General features: G+C 47.9%; 1 protein-coding gene across 1 annotated transcript in view; it reads right to left on the bottom strand.

The window, feature by feature from the left end:
• Positions 1-18041, bottom strand: part of gpc3 (glypican 3) — a 242201-nt gene that overhangs the window by 72523 nt on the left and 151637 nt on the right. Inside the window, exon 3 of the mRNA XM_042326312.1 lies at positions 14688-15373. Coding sequence (XP_042182246.1) covers positions 14688-15373 — 686 coding nt within the window. The remainder of the gene's footprint in view (positions 1-14687; positions 15374-18041) is intronic.

The following is an 18041-nucleotide window of genomic DNA, read 5'->3' as shown; positions in this document are numbered from 1 at the left end:
TAAAACCTATTTCCCATCTTCCTTTACAGGAGAGGGGTCACAGGGTGATGGATGCCTCCCCACTCTCCTCTCCTCCTCCATCCCCTAGGGCTCTCACTTCAAACTCTCTCTACTTCTCTCGACTTCTCTCTCTCTCGCTCTCTCTCCCTCTCTTTGTCGCCGTTTCTCACTCACTTCTGCTCAGTAACTGGTAAAAATAGAGCTTCATAAATCATGCATCTTCTCTCACAGCAGTGTGTGTGTGTGTGAGAGAGAGAGGCAGGCAGGGAGAGAGAGAGAAAGAGAGAGGAATGGAGAGATGAAATATAGACAGAAGAGGGGAAGCAGATGATATCAAACTGCGAGAGAGGGACAAAGTGGCAATGTGGTGACTGGTGAATGGGTTCAGACCCCAGGCTCTTGGCTGCCCTTTCTCTTTCTCTCCCCTTTGTTCTCTCATTCCCCCTACTCTCTCTCTTGCTCTCCTTCTCCCTCTCTCTCTCACCCTATCCCTCTCTCTCACACTCTCGCACCCTCTCTCCTTGCCCATCTCTCTCTCTCTCTCTCTCTCTCTCTCTCTCGGTCTCTCCCTCACGGTCTCTTTCTTGGTCACTCTTTCCCTCTCAATCTTTCCCTCTCTGATCTATGGGTGCAGGGCCTGGTTCATAGCAGGGTTATGTTGAGGGGTAGAGATGACTGTTATCACTGTGGAGAGTGGGAGCCCTGGACAATTTGTGATCACTTATAGCAGACAGAGATCATGTTTCAAGATAGATGGTCTGCATCCCAAATTACACCCTTTTCCCTATATAGTGCACTAGGGTTGGGCCGTATCCAAATTGTCATACTCTCATGCCGCCATACCGTTTCTGTATCACAAGGAGCACTATTTCTTAATAAACGTCTTTGGGAAAGGGGGCAGTATTGAGTAGCTTGGATGAATAAGGTGCCCAGAGTAAACTGCCTGGTACTCAGGCCCAAAAGCTAGAATTAGCATATAATTAGGGGATTTGGATAGAAGACACTCTGAAGTTTCTAAAACGGATGTATGTGAGTATAACATATCTCATATGGCAGGCAAAAACCTGAGAAAAAATCCAACCAGGAAGTGGGAAAACTGAGGTTTGTAGTTTTTCAAGTCTTTGCCTATCCAATATACAGTGTCTATGGGGCCATATTGCACTTTCTAAGGCTTCAACTGGATGCCAACAGTCTTTAGAATCTTGTTTCAGGCTTCTACTGTGAAGGGGGAGAGAATAAGAGCTGTTTGACTAAGAGGTCTGGCAGAATGCCATGAGCTCAGTCAGGCACGCGGCCGTGAGAGCAAGCTCAGTTCCTTTTCATTTCTGAAGACAAAGGAATTGTCCGGTTGAAACATTATTGAAGATTTATGATAAAAACATCCTAAAGATTGATTCTATACATCGCTTGACATGTTTCTACGAACTGTAATATAACTTTTTTGACTTGTCGTCAGAACTAATTGCTCGCATTTGGATTACCGGGCTAAACGTGCAAACTAAAAGGAGGTATTTGGACATAAATGATGGACTTTATCAAACAAAACAAACATTTATTGTGGAACTGGTATTCCTGGGAGTGCATTCCGATGAAAATAATCAAAGGTAAGTAAATATTTATAACGCTGTTTCTGAGTTTTGTGACACCTCTCCTTCTTTGGAAAATGGCTGTATGTTTTTCTGTGACTTGGCGCTGACCAAACATAATCACAAGGTGTGCTTTCACTGTAAAGCCTTTTTGAAATCTGACACAGCGGTTGCATTAAGGAGAAGTTTATCTTTAATTGTGTGTTTAACACTTGTATCTTTTCTCAATGTTTATGATGAGTATTTCTGTCATTTGATGTGGCTCTGCACTTTCACCGGATGTTTGTTTGAGACAATGCATTTCTGAACATAACACACCAATTTCAAATGAGGTTTTTGGACATAAAGATGAACTTTATCGAACAAAACACACATTTATTGTCTAACATGGAATCCTGGAAGTGCCATCCGGTGAAGATCATCAAAGGTTAGATTAATGTTAATGCTATTTCTGAGTTTTGTGACACCTCTCCTTCTTTGGAAAATGGCTGTATGTTTTTCTATGACTTGGTGCTGACCTAACATAATCACAAGGTGTGCTTTCGCCGTAAAGCCTTTTTGAAATCAAACACTGTAGCTTGATTAACGAGAAGTTTATCTTTAAAATGGTATATAATACTTGTATGTTTGAGGAATTTTAATGATGAGATTTCTGTTGTTTTGAATTTGGTGCCCTGCAATTTCACTGGCTGTTGAACGCTAAGCGTCCCACATATCCCAGAGCAGTTAATAAAAAATAAATATATAATAATAAAACAAAATAAATTGAGGCACAAAACAATTTAAGGGTCTATTGGAGTACCAAACTTGTACGCATGTGCAGAGCATTGCTCTAGAATATTGGACTGTTGGCATTCATACTTTTAGAATTCTCAGTGCAGCTAAAGCAAATATCTCCAACTGTCAACACATTCAAGCCTATAGTGTACTAGGGGTCCATATGGGCCCATAGGGCTCTGGTCAAAGTAGTTTACTATAGGGAAAAGGATGCCATTTGGGAAACATTTGGGAAACAGACATGGGAAAGTGTCAGGAGAGCTCCTTATATTACACTTCCAGGGCTCTTCTGGTTGGACAGGGCCTGGCTCTTAAACTGGACAAGCATGTCAGTGAGGAAAACGTGTAAACAAGTCCCACTGTAACGATCGTCGTGGGTTGAAGAAGGTGAGGACTAAGGTGCAGCGTGGTATGTGTCCATTTTTATTTAATGAACACAGAAATAACTAAAATAACAAAGAGAACGACCGAAACTGTTCTGGCTGGTGCAGACACACAACAGAAAACAATCACCCACAACTCAAAATAGGTATAGATAGGTATAGAAAATAGATATCTATGTATGGTTCTCAATTAGAGACAACGATTGCCAGCTGCCTCTGAGAAAACAATTAAACATTTCACCTGTACTAGGAACGTTTGTTTTTTAGGTTGCAGGGAGGTTCTGAGAACGTTTTTGTCACGATCGTCGTCAGGGTGGAAATGGTGAGTGTACATTTATTTGTATTTATAAATGTCGCCAACAAAACAAAGAATAAGGAAACGACCGTGAAGCTGACTTCGGCTATACAGGCCACTAACAAAGACAACTACCCACAACTAAGGTGGCAAAACAGGCTGCCTAAATATGATTCCCAATCAGAGACAACAATAGTCAGCTGCCTCTGATTGGGAACCACACTCTGCCAAACACACAGAAATACAAAACATAGAATTAAAGAAACTAGAATGCCCACCCTAGTCACACCCTGGCCTAACCAAAATAGAGAATAAAAGCCTCTCTATGACCAGGGCGTGACAGTACCCCCCCAAAGGTGTGGACTCCGGCCGCAAAACCTGACTCTATAGGGGAGGGTCTGCGTGGGCATCTACTTCGGTGGCGGCTCCAGTGTGGGACACAGACCCCGCTCCACCTCTGGCTCCCCCCACTTTGGTGGCGCTTCTGGACTGGGGACCCTCGTTGCAGGCCCCGGACTGGGGACCCTCGCTGCAGGCCCCGGACTGGGGACCCTCGTTGCAGGCCCCGGACTGGGGACTCTCGTTGCAGGCTTCGGACTGGAGACCGTCGCTGGAGGCTCCGGACTGGAGACCGTCGCTGCAGGCTCCGTGCCATGAGTCATCACTGCAGGCTCCGTGCCATGGATCATCACTGGAGGCTCCGTACCATGGATCCTCACTGCAGGCTCCGTGCCATGAATCATCACTGCAGGCTCCGTGCCATGGATCATCACTGCAGGCTCCGTGCCATGAATCATCACTGCAGGCTCCGTGCCATGGATCATCACTGGAGGCTCCGTACCATGGATCATCACTGGAGGCTCCGTACCATGGATCATCACTGGAGGCTCCGTACCATGGATCATCACTGGAGGCTCCGTGCCATGAATCATCACTGCAGGCTCCGTGCCATGGATCATCACTGGAGGCTCCGTACCATGGATCATCACTGGAGGCTCCGTGCCATGGATCATCACTGGAGGCTTCGTGCCATGGATCATCACTGGAGGCTTATAGGCAGCCTGGTGCGTGGAGCTGCCACAGGGCTTACCAGGCTGGGGAGACATACAGGAGGCCTGGTTCTGGGAGCAGGCACAGGACTCACCAGGCTGGGGAGACATACAGGAGGCCTGGTTCTTGGAGCAGGCACCGGATACACTGGGCCATGGAGGCACACTGGAGGTCTCGAATGTAGAGCCTGCACAACCCATCCTGGCTGGATGGTTACCTTTGCACGGTAAAGGTGGGGCGCTGGCACGGGATGCACTGGGCTGTGCAGACGCACCCGAGACACGGTGCGCAGAGCCGGCGCAGGAATGTAGCGCACCGGGCTGTGAATGCGCACCGGGCTGTGAATGCGCACTGGAGACACCGTGAGCTCCACCGCATAACACGGTGCCTGACCAGTACCGCGCTCCCTATGGTAAGCACGAGGAGTTGGCTCAGGTCTCCAACCTGACTCAGCCAATCTCCTCATGTGCCACCCCCCAAAATCATTTTTGGGAGTGGCCTCCCGGTCTTTCGTGCCAGCCGTGACTCTGTGTAATCCTGGGCCCTTTTTCTCTCTGCCTCCGCCTTCCTCACTGCTTCCACCTGCTCCCACAGCAGGCAATCCTTTCCCACCAGGATCTCCTCCCATGTCCAGGTTCCTTTCCCATTCAGGATTTCCTCCCATGTCCTCCAGAAAATGCTGCTCCTCCCGGCCACGCCGCTTGGTCCGTTTGTGGTGGGTAGTTCTGTCACGATCGTTGTCAGGGTGGAAATGACCGGACCAAGGTGCAGCATGGTGAGCTTACATTTCTTTTTATTTATAAATGTCGCCAACAAAACAAAGAATAAGGAAACGACCGTGAAGCTGACTTCGGCTATACAGGCCACTAACAAAGACAACTACCCACAGCTAAGGAACCACACTCGGCCAAACACACAGAAATACAAAACATAGAATTAAAGAAACTAGAATGCCCACCCGAGTCACACCCTGGTCTAACCAAATTAGAGAATAAAAGCCTCTCTATGGCCAGGGCGTGACAGTTTTACTCTGGTTCCTTGACAGTTTTACTGGAAGGTTTCATTAATGCTCTGAGAACAGAATTTGAGAACACGACTTGAAACAGAACTATGAAGAAACATTCATGCTGAAATACTGAAATTCCCACAGACGAATGTTGTTTCATAACATTTTCTGAACTATTTGAGAACATTCCCAATGTGAAACGAGTTGGAGAACATTCCTAGAACATTATCTTTATTAAATCTTTATGTAGCCATGTTTGAACTTTTTGTAGAAATCTTTGAACTTTTACAAAACGTTCTCTTAAAGGAATGAAATACAAAGAAAATCATGTTTATTTGTTAAGTTCCTTAAATGTGCACTGAGATTGTTCCAAAGCCAAGAAACTATCCTGCACCATTCCCAGAAAGTTGTGGGAAGATTGTATGCAAAATAGGACAGCCACGCTCTCACCAAGCTCTAAGAAACATTTATAGTTCTCAGAACGTTATGTGCCAGCTAGTTGGTGTACAGAACCAGACACAGTAGTTGTGATTTTACTATGCATTATGTTAGTAAGGTTTCAGCCCCCATTCTCATCGATGGGGCTGTAGCGGAGCAGGTTGAGAGCTTCAAGCTTCTTGGCGTCCACATCCCCAACAAACTAGAATGGTCCAAGCACACCAAGACAGTCGTGAAGAGGGCACAACAAACTAGAATGGTCCAAACACACCAAGGCAGTCGTGAAGAGGGCACAACAAACTAGAATGGTCCAAACACACCAAGACAGTCGTGAAGAGGGCACAACAAACTAGAATGGTCCAAACACACCAAGACAGTCGTGAAGAGGGCACAACAAACTAGAATGGTCCAAACACACCAAGACAGTCGTGGAGAGGGCACGGCAAAGCCTATTCCTCCCCCCAAATGTCCTCAGATCCTCAAATGTTCTACAGCTGCAACATCGAGAGCATCCTGACTGGTTGCATCACTCCATGGTACGTCAATTGCTCGGCCTCTGACTGCAAGGCACTTCAGAGGGTAGTGCGTACGGCCCAGTACATCACTGGGGCTAAGCTGCCTGCCATCCAGGACCTCTACACCAGGCGGTGTCAGAGGAAGGCCCTAAAAATTGGCAAAGACCCCAGCTACCTCAGTCATAGACTGTTCTCTCTGCTACTGCATGGCAAGCGGTACTGGAGAACCAAGTCTAGGACCAAAAGGGTTCTCAACAGCTTTTACCCCCCAAGCCATTAGACTCTTGAACAGGTAATCAAATGGCTACCTGGACAATTTGCATTGTGTCCCGCCCCCCCCAAACCCCTCTCTCTGTTTATCATCTATGCATAGTCACTTTAACTATACTTTCACTCACATGCTACCTCAATTAGCCCGGTTAGTGCCCCCGCACATTGACTCTGTACCGGTACCACCTGTATACAGCCTCGCAACTGTTATTTTCACTGTCATTTGACTGTTTTCTCTTTATTTTGTCTTTTTTTACTTATCTATTGTTTACCTAATACCTATTTTGCACTGTTGGTTAGGGCTTGTAAGTAAGCATTTCACTGTAAGGTCTACACCTGATGTATTCGGCGCACATGACAAATAACATTTGATTTGATTTAATACAGTAGGTCCCATGTGCTTCTGTCTATTGCTAGAGTATACCACACCAGCACGTATAGTTGACGTCAGAAGTTTACATACACCTTAGCCAAATACATTTCAACTCAGTTATTCACAATTCCTGACATTTAATCCTAGTAAAAACCCCTGTTTTAGGTAAATTAGGATTACCACTTTATTTTAAAAATGTCAAATGTCAGAATAATAGTTGAGATAATTATTTATTTCAGCTTTTATTTCTTTCATCACATTCCCAGTGGGTCAGAAGTTTGCATACACTCAATTAGTATTTGGTAGCATTGCCTTTAAATGGTTTAACTTGGGTCAAACACTCCAGGTAGCCTTCCACAAGCTTCCCACAATAAGTTGAGTGAATTTTGGCCTATTCCTCCTAACAGAGCTGGTGTAACTGAGTCAGGTTTGTAGGCCTCCTTGCTCGCACAGGCCTTTTCAGTTCTGCCCAAACATTTTCTATAGGATTGAGGTCAGGGCTTTGTGATGGCCACTCCAATACCTTGACTTTGTTGTCCTTAAGGCATTTTGCCACAACTTTGGAAGTATGCTTGGGGTCATTGTCCATTTGGAAGACCCATTTACGACCAAGCTTTAAGTTCCTGACTGATGTCTTGAGATGTTGCTTCAATATATTCACATCATTTTCCTCCCTCATGAGGCCATCTATTTTGTGAAGTGCACCAGACCCTCCTGCAGCAAAGCACCCCCACAACATGATGCTGCCACCCCTGTGCTTCATGGTTGGGATGGTGTTCTTTGGCTTGCAAGCCTCCATCTTTTTCCTCCAAACATAATGATGGTCCTTATGGCCAAGCAGTTCTATTTTTGTTTCATCAAACCAGAGGACATTTCTCCAAAAAGTACAATCTTTGTCCCCATGTGCAATTGTAATCCGTAGTCTGGCTTTTAAATGGTGGTTTTGGATCAGTGGCTTCTTCCTTGCTGAAGCGGCCTTTCAGGTTTTTTTCGATATAGGACTCGTTTTAATGTGGATATAGATACTTTTGTACCTATTTCCTCCAGCATCTTCACATGGTTCTTTGCTGTTGTTCTGGGATTGATTTGCACTTTTCACACCAAAGTACGTTATTCTCTAGGACACAGAACACGTCTCCTTTCTGAGCGGTATGACAGCTGCATGGTCCCATGGTGTTTATACTTACGTACTATTGTTTGTACAGATGAACGTGGTACCTTCAGGTATTTCAAAATTGCTCCCAAGGATGAACCAGTCTTGTGGAGGTTGTCACGCCCTGACCTGAGAGAGCCTTTTTATGTCACTATTTTGGTTTGGTCAGGGTGTGATTTGGGTGGGTCATTCGATGTTCTGTTTTCTATGTTTTGTTATTTCTTGTTTTGTTGGCGACATTTTAACTTTGTTAGAGGCATCATAGCCCTGTTAAGCTTCACGGTCGTTTTGTATTGTTTATTGTTTTTGTTGGCGACATTCTAATAAGAAGGAATAGGTACGCTCACAGCGCTGCACCTTGGTCCACTTCTTACAACGCACGTGACAAAGGTCTACAATTTGTTTCTGAGGTCTTGGCTGATTTCTTTTGATTTTCCCATGATTTCAAGCAAAGAGGCACTGAGTTTGAAGGTAGGCCTTGAAATACATCCACAGGTACACCTCCAATTGACTAAAATGGTGTCAATTAGCCTATCAGAAGCTTCTAAAGCTATGACATAATTTTCTGGAATTTTCCAAGCTGTTTAAAGGCACAGTCAACTTAGTGTATGTAAACTTCTGACCCACTGGAAATGTGATACAGTGAATTTTAAGTGAACTAATCTGTCTGTAAACAATTGTTGGAAAAATGACTTGTGTCATGCACAAAGTAGATGTCCTAACAGACTTGCCAAAACTATAGTTTGTTAACAAGAAATTTGTGGAGTGGTTGAAAAATGAGTTTTAATGACTCCAACCTAAGTGTATGTAAACTTTCGACTTCAACTCTATGTACCAGTGCTATACAGTGGTTTCCAGTGATGTCATAGTGACCAGTCCACTGCATGAAGATATGGACACACACAACACACAAACGTGTACACACACACACAATAACAGGGGGAGGTAAAGGAGGGGACAGTGAAAGTCAAAGTCACATTGACACTAGCGCATTTCAAGACAAATAGGTTTTTGTCTAATTTCAGTTTATCGCTCACGCTTTGACAGGATTGAATTAGGGGAGATGGTGAATCTGTCTGTCCCCTCAATGACAACACAGAGGAGGGAGCTGTCCTGAGGAACACTAAACAGGTGCATGCACACACACACACACACACACACACACACAAACACATGCACACACACACATGCGCACATGAAGACATGCTCACAAACATACACACACACTGCACAGTCCATTGGGACTAGAATTAGTCATATTGCAGTGTAACCACATAACAGGTCACTTCCATTCATGGATGACATTCTGCCTTCCTCAGGCACACCCACACACGGTGGAAAACCTTTTCCAGACTCAGAATGTAGTCCTGAAGTCACAGCACTGGTATCCCTCAATGCACACACACACACACACACACACACACACACACACACACACACACACACACACACACACACTGAGGTCAACCCTGGGAGGCTCGGTCTGAGGAAAGAACCCTGGTCGCTCAGTGCTGGGAGGATGGATCTGAGAAAAGAACCCTGGTCGCTCAGTGCTGGGAGGATGGATCTGAGAAAAGAACCCGGGTCGCTCAGTGCTGGGAGCCTGGGCATGAGGGAGAAACCCTGGTTGCTCAGCGCTGGGAGGCTGGGCGTGAGAGAGGAACCCTGGTCGCTCAACGCTAGGAGTGAAAGAGGAACCCTGGTCACTCAGCGCTGGGAGGCTGGGCATGAAAGACGAACCCTGGTCGCTCAGCGCTGGGAGGTTGGAAGTGGGAGAGGAACCCTGGGCGCTCAGCGCTGGGAGGCGGGGCATGAGACAATAACCCTGGTCATTCAGCTCTGGGAGGTTGGACGTGAGACAGGAACCTTGGTCGCTCAGCGCTGGAAGGCTGGGTCTGAGAAAAGAACCCTGGTCGCACAGTGCTGGAAAGCTGGGTCTGAGAAAAGAACCCTGGTCGCTCAGCGCTGGGAAGCTGGGTCTGAGAAAAGAACCCTGGTCGCACAGTGCTGGGAAGCTGGGTCTGAGAAAATAACCCTGGTCGCTCAGCGCTGGGAAGCTGGGTCTGAGAGTGAAATGTTGTCACATATACCAGAGACAAAAAACAGCAACTTCTCTAGAAAAGACCTCCATATTTCATGAGCACTTCTCCTCCACTTTAGAATTACACACGGAAACCATTCTGGACACATTTATCGCAGCTTAAACCCCACATAGAGGGTCAGTGCTCCCACTGAGCAGGAGGGGAGGATTTGCTTCATAGCATGGCACTGGGTTTTTCCTGACTGCCTGCTAGAAAAGGACATGGCTTGTAAGCGCAGGCACTTAACTAGACTGGTACAGTGTGGTTTTATTCATTGTTCAAGTTTACGATATCTCTCACAACGATGTGTATACCATCTGCTAACTCCCCTTGAAATTGAAAGCGCGAACCACTGCTTTTAATCAGGGCAAGGTGACCGGAAACATGACCGAATACAAACAGTGTAGCTATTCCCTCAGCAAGGCAATCAAACAAGCTAAGCGTCAGTATAGAGACAAAGTAGAATCTCAATTCAACGGCTCAGACACAAGAGGTATGTGGCAGGGTCTACAGTCAATCACGGATTACAAAAAGAAAACCAGCCCCGTCACGGACCAGGATGTCTTGCTCCCAGGCAGACTAAATAACTTTTTTGCCCGCTTTGAGGACAATACAGTGCCACTGACACAGCCCGCAACCAAAACATGCGGACTCTCCTTCACTGCAGCCGACGTGAGGAAAACATTTAAACGTGTCAACCCTCGCAAGGCTGCAGGCCCAGACGGCATCCCCAGCCGCGCCCTCAGAGCATACGCAGACCAGCTGGCTGGTGTGTTTACGGACATATTCAATCAATCCCTATCCCAGTCTGTTGTTCCCACATGCTTCAAGAGGGCCACCATTGTTCCTGTTCCCAAGAAAGCTAAGGTAACTGAGCTAAACGACTACCGCCCCGTAGCACTCACATCCGTCATCATGAAGTGCTTTGAGAGACTAGACAAGGACCATATCACCTCCACCCTACCTGACACCCTAGACCCACTCCAATTTGCTTACCGCCCAAATAGGTCCACAGACGATGCAATCTCAACCACACTGCACACTGCCTGCACACTGCCCTAAGAGGAATACCTATGTGAGAATGCTGTTCATCGACTACAGCTCGGCATTTAACACCATAGTGCCCTCCAAGCTCGTCATCAAGCTGGGTCTAACATCACCCTGGGTCTCGACCCCGCCCTGTGCAACTGGGTACTGGACTTCCTGACGGGCCGCCCCCAGGTGGTGAGGGTAGGCAACAACATCTCCACCCCGCTGATCCTCAACACTGGGGCCCCACAAGGGTGCGTTCTGAGCCCTCTCCTGTACTCCCTGTTCACCCACGACTGTGTGGCCACGCACACCTCCAACTCAATCATCAAGTTTGCGGACGACACAACAGTGGTAGACTTGATTACCAACAACGACGAGACGGCCTACAGGGAGGAGGTGAGGGCCCTCGGAGTGTGGTGTCAGGAAAATAACCTCACACTCAACGTCAACAAAACTAAGGAGATGATTGTGGACTTCAGGAAACAGCAGAGGGAACACCCCCCTATCCACATCGATGGAACAGTAGTGAAGAGGGTAGTAAGTTTTAAGTTCCTCGGCATACACATCACAGACAAACTGAATTGGTCCACCCACACAGACAGCATCGTAAAGAAGGCGCAGCAGCGCCTCTTCAACCTCAGGAGGCTGAAGAAATTCGGCTTGTCACCAAAAGCACTCACAAACTTCTACAGATGCACAATCGAGAGCATCCTGTCGGGCTGTATCACCGCCTGGTGGCCAACTGCTCCGCCCACAACCGTAAGGCTCTCCAGAGGGTAGTGAGGTCTGCACAACGCATCACCGGGGGCAAACTACCTGCCCTCCAGGACACCTACACCACCCGATGTCACAGGAAGGCCAGAAAGATCATCAAGGACAACAACCACCCGAGCCACTGCCTGTTCACCCCGCTATCATCCAGAAGGCGAGGTCAGTACAGGTGCATCAAAGCTGGGACCGAGAGACTGAAAAACAGCTTCTATCTCAAGGCCATCAGACTGTTAAACAGCCACCACTAACATTGAGTGGCTGCTGCCAACACACTGACTCAACTCCAGCCACTTTAATAATGGGAATTGATGGGAAATTATGTAAAATATATCACTAGCCACTTTAAACAATGCTACCTAATATAATGTTTACATACCCTACATTATTCATCTCATATGTATACGTATATACTGTACTCTATATCATCTACTGCATCTTTATGTAATACATGTATCACTAGCCACTTTAACTATGCCACTTTGTTTACATACTCATCTCATATGTATATACTGCACTCAATACCATCTACTGTATCTTGCCTATGCCGCTCTGTACCATCACTCATTCATATATCTTTATGTACATATTCTTTATCCCCTTACACTTGTGTCTATAAGGTGGTAGTTTTAGAATTGTTAGCTAGATTACTTGTTGGTTATTACTGCATGGTCGGAACTAGAAGCACAAGCATTTCGCTACACTCGCATTAACATCTGCTAACCATGTGTATGTGACAAATAAAACTGGATTTGATTTGATTTGACTTGTCACTTGTTTCCACTTTGGCTTTCCCGGCGACCCCTTTCCCAACTGCTTAACTAAACCCTTCCAGTCTCCCTGTTTGTCATGGCCTTGACCCCTCCAGTCTCCCTGTTTGTCATGGCCTTGACCCCTCCAGTCTCCCTGTTTGTCATGGCCTTGACCCCTCCAGTCTCCCTGTTTGTCATGGCCTTGACCCTTCCAGTCTCCCTGATTGTCATGGCCTTGACCCCTCCAGTCTCCCTGTTTGTCATGGCCTTGACCCCTCCAGTCTCCCTGTTTGTCATGGCCTTGACCCCTCCAGTCTCCCTGTTTGTCATGGCCTTGACCCTTCCAGTCTCCCTGTTTGTCATGGCCTTGACCCCTCCAGTCTCCCTGTTTGTCATGGCCTTGACCCCTCCAGTCTCCCTGTTTGTCATGGCCTTGACCCCTCCAGTCTCCCTGTTTGTCATGGCCTTGACCCCTCCAGTCTCCCTGTTTGTCATGACCTTGACCCCTCCAGTCTCCCTGTTTGTCATGGCCTTGACCCCTCCAGTCTCCCTGTTTGTCATGGCCTTGACCCCTCCAGTCTCCCTGTTTGTCATGGCCTTGACCCTTCCAGTCTCCCTGTTTGTCATGGCCTTGACCCCTCCAGTCTCCCTGTTTGTCATGGCCTTGACCCCTCCAGTCTCCCTGTTTGTCATGGCCTTGACCCCTCCAGTCTCCCTGTTTGTCATGGCCTTGACCCTTCCAGTCTCCCTGTTTGTCATGGCCTTGACCCCCCAGTCTCCCTGTTTGTCATGGTCTTGACCCCTCCAGTCTCCCTGTTTGTCATGGCCTTGACCCCTCCAGTCTCCCTGTTTGTCATGGCCTTGACCCCTCCAGTCTCCCTGTTTGTCATGGCCTTGACCCCTCCAGTCTCCCTGTTTGTCATGGCCTTGACCCTTCCAGTCTCCCTTATTGTCATGGCCTTGACCCCTCCAGTCTCCCTGTTTGTCATGGCCTTGACCCCTCCAGTCTCCCTGTTTGTCATGGCCTTGACCCCTCCAGTCTCCCTGTTTGTCATGGCCTTGACCCCTCCAGTCTCCCTGTTTGTCATGGCCTTGACCCTTCCAGTCTCCCTGTTTGTCATGGCCTTGACCCCTCCAGTCTCCCTGTTTGTCATGGCCTTGACCCCTCCAGTCTCCCTGTTTGTCATGGCCTTGACCCCTCCAGTCTCCCTGTTTGTCATGGCCTTGACCCTTCCAGTCTCCCTGTTTGTCATGGCCTTGACCCCTCCAGTCTCCCTGTTTGTCATGGTCTTGACCCCTCCAGTCTCCCTGTTTGTCATGGCCTTGACCCCTCCAGTCTCCCTGTTTGTCATGGCCTTGACCCCTCCAGTCTCCCTGTTTGTCATGACCTTGACCCCTCCAGTCTCCCTGTTTGTCATGGCCTTGACCCCTCCAGTCTCCATGTTTGTCATGGCCTTGACCCCTCCAGTCTCCCTGTTTGTCATGGCCTTGACCCTTCCAGTCTCCCTGTTTGTCATGGCCTTGACCCCTCCAGTCTCCCTGTTTGTCATGGCCTTGACCCCTCCAGTCTCCAGACTCAGCATGTTGATATGGCTGTTAACATATATGTGAGGGCCTCAGCATGTTGATATGGCTGTTAACATATATGTGAGGGCCTCAGCATGTTGATATGGCTGTTAACATATATGTGAGGGCCTCAGCATGTTGATATGGCTGTTAGTATGTCTGTGAGGGACTCAGCATGTTGATATGGCTGTTAGTATGTCTGTGAGGGACTCAGCATGTTGATATGGCTGTTAGTATGTCTGTGAGGGACTCAGCATGTTGATATGGCTGTTAGTATATCTGTGAAGCACTCAGCATGTTGATATGGCTGTTAGTATGTCTGTGAATGACTCAGCATGCTGATATGGCTGTTAGTATATCTGTGAAGGACTCAGCATGTTGATATGGCTGTTAGTATGTCTGTGAATGACTCAGCATGCTGATATGGCTGTCCGTGTGTCTGTGAGGAACTCAGAATGTTGATATGGCTGTTAGCGTGTATGTGAGGGCCTCAGCATGTTGATATGGCTGTTAGTGTGTGTGTGAGGGACTCAGCATGTTGATATGGCTGTTAGTATGTCTGTGATGGACTCAGCATGTTGATATGGATGTTAGGTGCCAGCTCTGTGTGTGCGTGCGAGCGTATGCTTGCCTGTTACTCACCAGTGTGTGTAGGCGGGGGCGTGCTTTGACAGCGTGTCTGAGGGCCAGTCTGACCAGCACATGTAACCTCATCATCACAGCCTCCATGTCCTGCTCCCCCCTCATGGCCCCTGCCAGTTTCCCTAGCCCCTCCACATACCCTCTCCAGTGGGGCTGTACCTCCGCAGCACCTCCCAGGCACCCTGACATTACAGCCTGGCAAAACCCTTTACAGACCGGGGCCCCCAGCAGGCCCTGGCAGTGTGGGCAATACCACAGCCTCAGCAGGGCGCGCCCACAGTCCCTACCTGGGCGCAGGTGGTCAGTGGTGTTGACCACCTCAATGCCCAGGTTCAGCGCCTGCAGGAAGACACGCGTGGCCAGGAGGGAGCGTGACAAACGAGTCATAATGAGTTTAGGGTAGGGGCCGAATGCTATGGAGTCCTTCCACGACCCCCGCAGGCATTCCTCAGATATGGGTGCTGTGCCACCCCCCAGCAGGTGTCGGTAGGTCAGGGGGAAGAGGCGGGTGAAGAAGGCCTGGACCATGTGTTCCACGCTGGAGTCTGAGCCCAGGATGTAGAGAGACACGTCCAGGAAGAGCTGACCCACCGCCCCCTGGGCCCCGCCCCCCAGCCCTGGGAACTCCGCTTTCAGCACCAGCAGGGTGGAGTTACGGCCGTGACGCAACACCAATTCAAATGCCTCTGGTGGATAGAGGGGGAGGGGAGGGGGGTGAGAGAGAAGGAGAGAGAGGAAGGGGGAGAGAATGTTAGAAAATTGTGCAGCTTTAAAACTAATTTCTAGTAAACACATCAATAAAAACAAACCAGACAACATTCACAATCACTCTAAAACACTATCTCTTTCACAAACACATTCAGAGGAAAGTTTTCCCCACACACTCAAACACATACGCACACGCAGACACACACATACACACACACACACACACACACACAGACACATAGACACACACACACAGATATACACACATACGCAGACACACATACACGCAGACACACACACACAGACAGACACAGACACAGACATACACACACACACAGACATACACAGACACACACACAGACACACACACACACACAGACACACACACACCTTTGGTTTATCATCTGCTGGAGACAGAGGCTTGTACACTAAGCAATGCAAAGCCTTCACATCAGATGAAAACCACGATTTGGGGTTTGACCTTTCTGACACTACAAAAGAGCACATTTCAAGAGTCTTAGCCACTTAAAAGCATCCCATTAATCCTGATTTGAGCTGCCAACCTAGACCCAGCCGACTATATTGCCTTGTAGATGTCTGGAAGAGAAAGGCACAAAGCAGGCAGGAGGAAGGGAGGGGCGCGGTCGACGTGAGGCAGAGAAATAATCAGAGGTGTTTCAAGGCACTAAGTGAAGTCTTATCAACATTGTGGCAAAGAGGCACACTCTCCATCTCCCACGCCCCCCGCCCAGAGGAAGACGGCAGGGAAAGACAACAACAAAGGAGAACGGAGAGAGGTTTTAGGGTTCTATTACTGCTCTAGGCAGGGGATCTGGCTGGGAGTCACTTCCTGCATCCTAAATGGCAGCCCTTTATAGTGCACTACTTTTGACCAGGTCTCATAGGACTCTGGTCAAAAGTAGTGACCTATATAAGGAACAGGGTGCTATTTGTGATACAACCACTGAGCTGGAACATTTGGGAAGGTGATAAGCCCGGGGTAATGGAGAACACTTTTCGGCAGGTGATAAGCCCAGGGTAATGGATAACAGGTTTGGGGCAGGTGATAAGCCCAGGGTAATGGATAACAGGTTTTGGACAGGTGATAAGCCCAGGGTAATGGAGAACATGTTTTGGGTAGGTGATAAGCCCAGGGTAATGGAGAACAGGTTTTGGGCAGGTGATAAGCCCAGGGTAATGGAGAACAGGTTTTGGGCAGGTGATAAGCCCAGGGTAATGGAGAACAGGTTTTGGGCAGGTGATAAGCCCAGGGTAATGGAGAACAGGTTTTGGGCAGGTGATAAGCCCAGGGTAATGGATAACAGGTTTTTTAAGCCCAGGGTAATGGAGAACAGGTTTTGGGCAGGTGATAAGCCCAGGGTAATGGAGAAAGGTTTTGGGCAGTTGATAAGCCAGGGGTAATGGAGAACAGGTTTTGGGCAGGTGATAAGCCCAGGGTAATGGATAACAGGTTTTGGGCAGGTGATAAGCCAGGGGTAATGGAGAACAGGTTTTGGGCAGGTGATAAGCCCAGGGTAATGGAGAACAGGTTTTGGGCAGGTGATAAGCCAGGGGTAATGGAGAACAGGTTTTGGGCAGGTGATAAGCCCAGGGTAATGGATAACAGGTTTTGGGCAGGTGATAAGCCAGGGGTAATGGAGAACAGGTTTTGGGCAGGTGATAAGCCCAGGGTAATGGAGAACAGGTTTTGGGCAGGTGATAAGCCCAGGGTAATGGATAGCCCATAAGCCCAGGGTAATGGAGAACAGGTTTTGGGCAGGTGATAAGCCCAGGGTAATGGAGAACAGGTTTTGGGCAGGTGATAAGCCAGGGGTAATGGAGAACAGGTTTTGGGCAGGTGATAAGCCCAGGGTAATGGAGAACAGGTTTTGGGCAGGTGATAAGCCCAGGGTAATGGAGAACAGGTTTTGGGCAGGTGATAAGCCCAGGGTAATGGAGAACAGGTTTTGGGCAGGTGATAAGCCAGGGGTAATGGAGAACAGGTTTTGGGCAGGTGATAAGCCCAGGGTAATGGATAACAGGTTTTGGGCAGGTGATACGCCAGGGGTAATGGAGAACAGGTTTTGGGCAGGTGATAAGCCCAGGGTAATGGAGAACAGGTTTTGTTTTACAAATAGTCGACTAGTTCCTTTTTGAAGTGACTGCCTGAAAACGTTCTATGCACCCTAACTCACACCAGTGAACTGAGGGGGAACTTCGATAATGATTGGTTACCATGAGTAGATAATGATTGGTTACCATGAGTATCTGAACATCACAATATATTTGTCAAATGTATTTGGGCAATAAGGCCAGAGGAGGTGTGGTATATGGTCAATATATATGGTCTATGGTCAATATGGTCAATATACCACAGCTAAGGGCTGTTCTTATGCAGGAAGCAACGTGGAGTGTCTGGACACAGCCCGTAGCCATGGTATATTGGCCATATATCACAAACGTCTGAGGTGCCTTATTGCTATTATAAACTGTACCAACGTAATTAGAGCAGTAAAAATAAATGCTTTGTCATACCCATGGTGTACGGTCTGATATACCACGGCTGTCAGCCAATCAGCATTCAGGGCTCAAACCACCCAGTACATAAACGGCAATAGCTCACACTGTGTTTCCTCTCAGTCTGCG

Source organism: Oncorhynchus tshawytscha, linkage group LG08 (genome assembly GCF_018296145.1).
Source record: "Oncorhynchus tshawytscha isolate Ot180627B linkage group LG08, Otsh_v2.0, whole genome shotgun sequence".
Taxonomy (NCBI): domain Eukaryota; kingdom Metazoa; phylum Chordata; class Actinopteri; order Salmoniformes; family Salmonidae; genus Oncorhynchus; species Oncorhynchus tshawytscha.
This window is presented reverse-complemented; position numbering and strand designations above follow the sequence as displayed.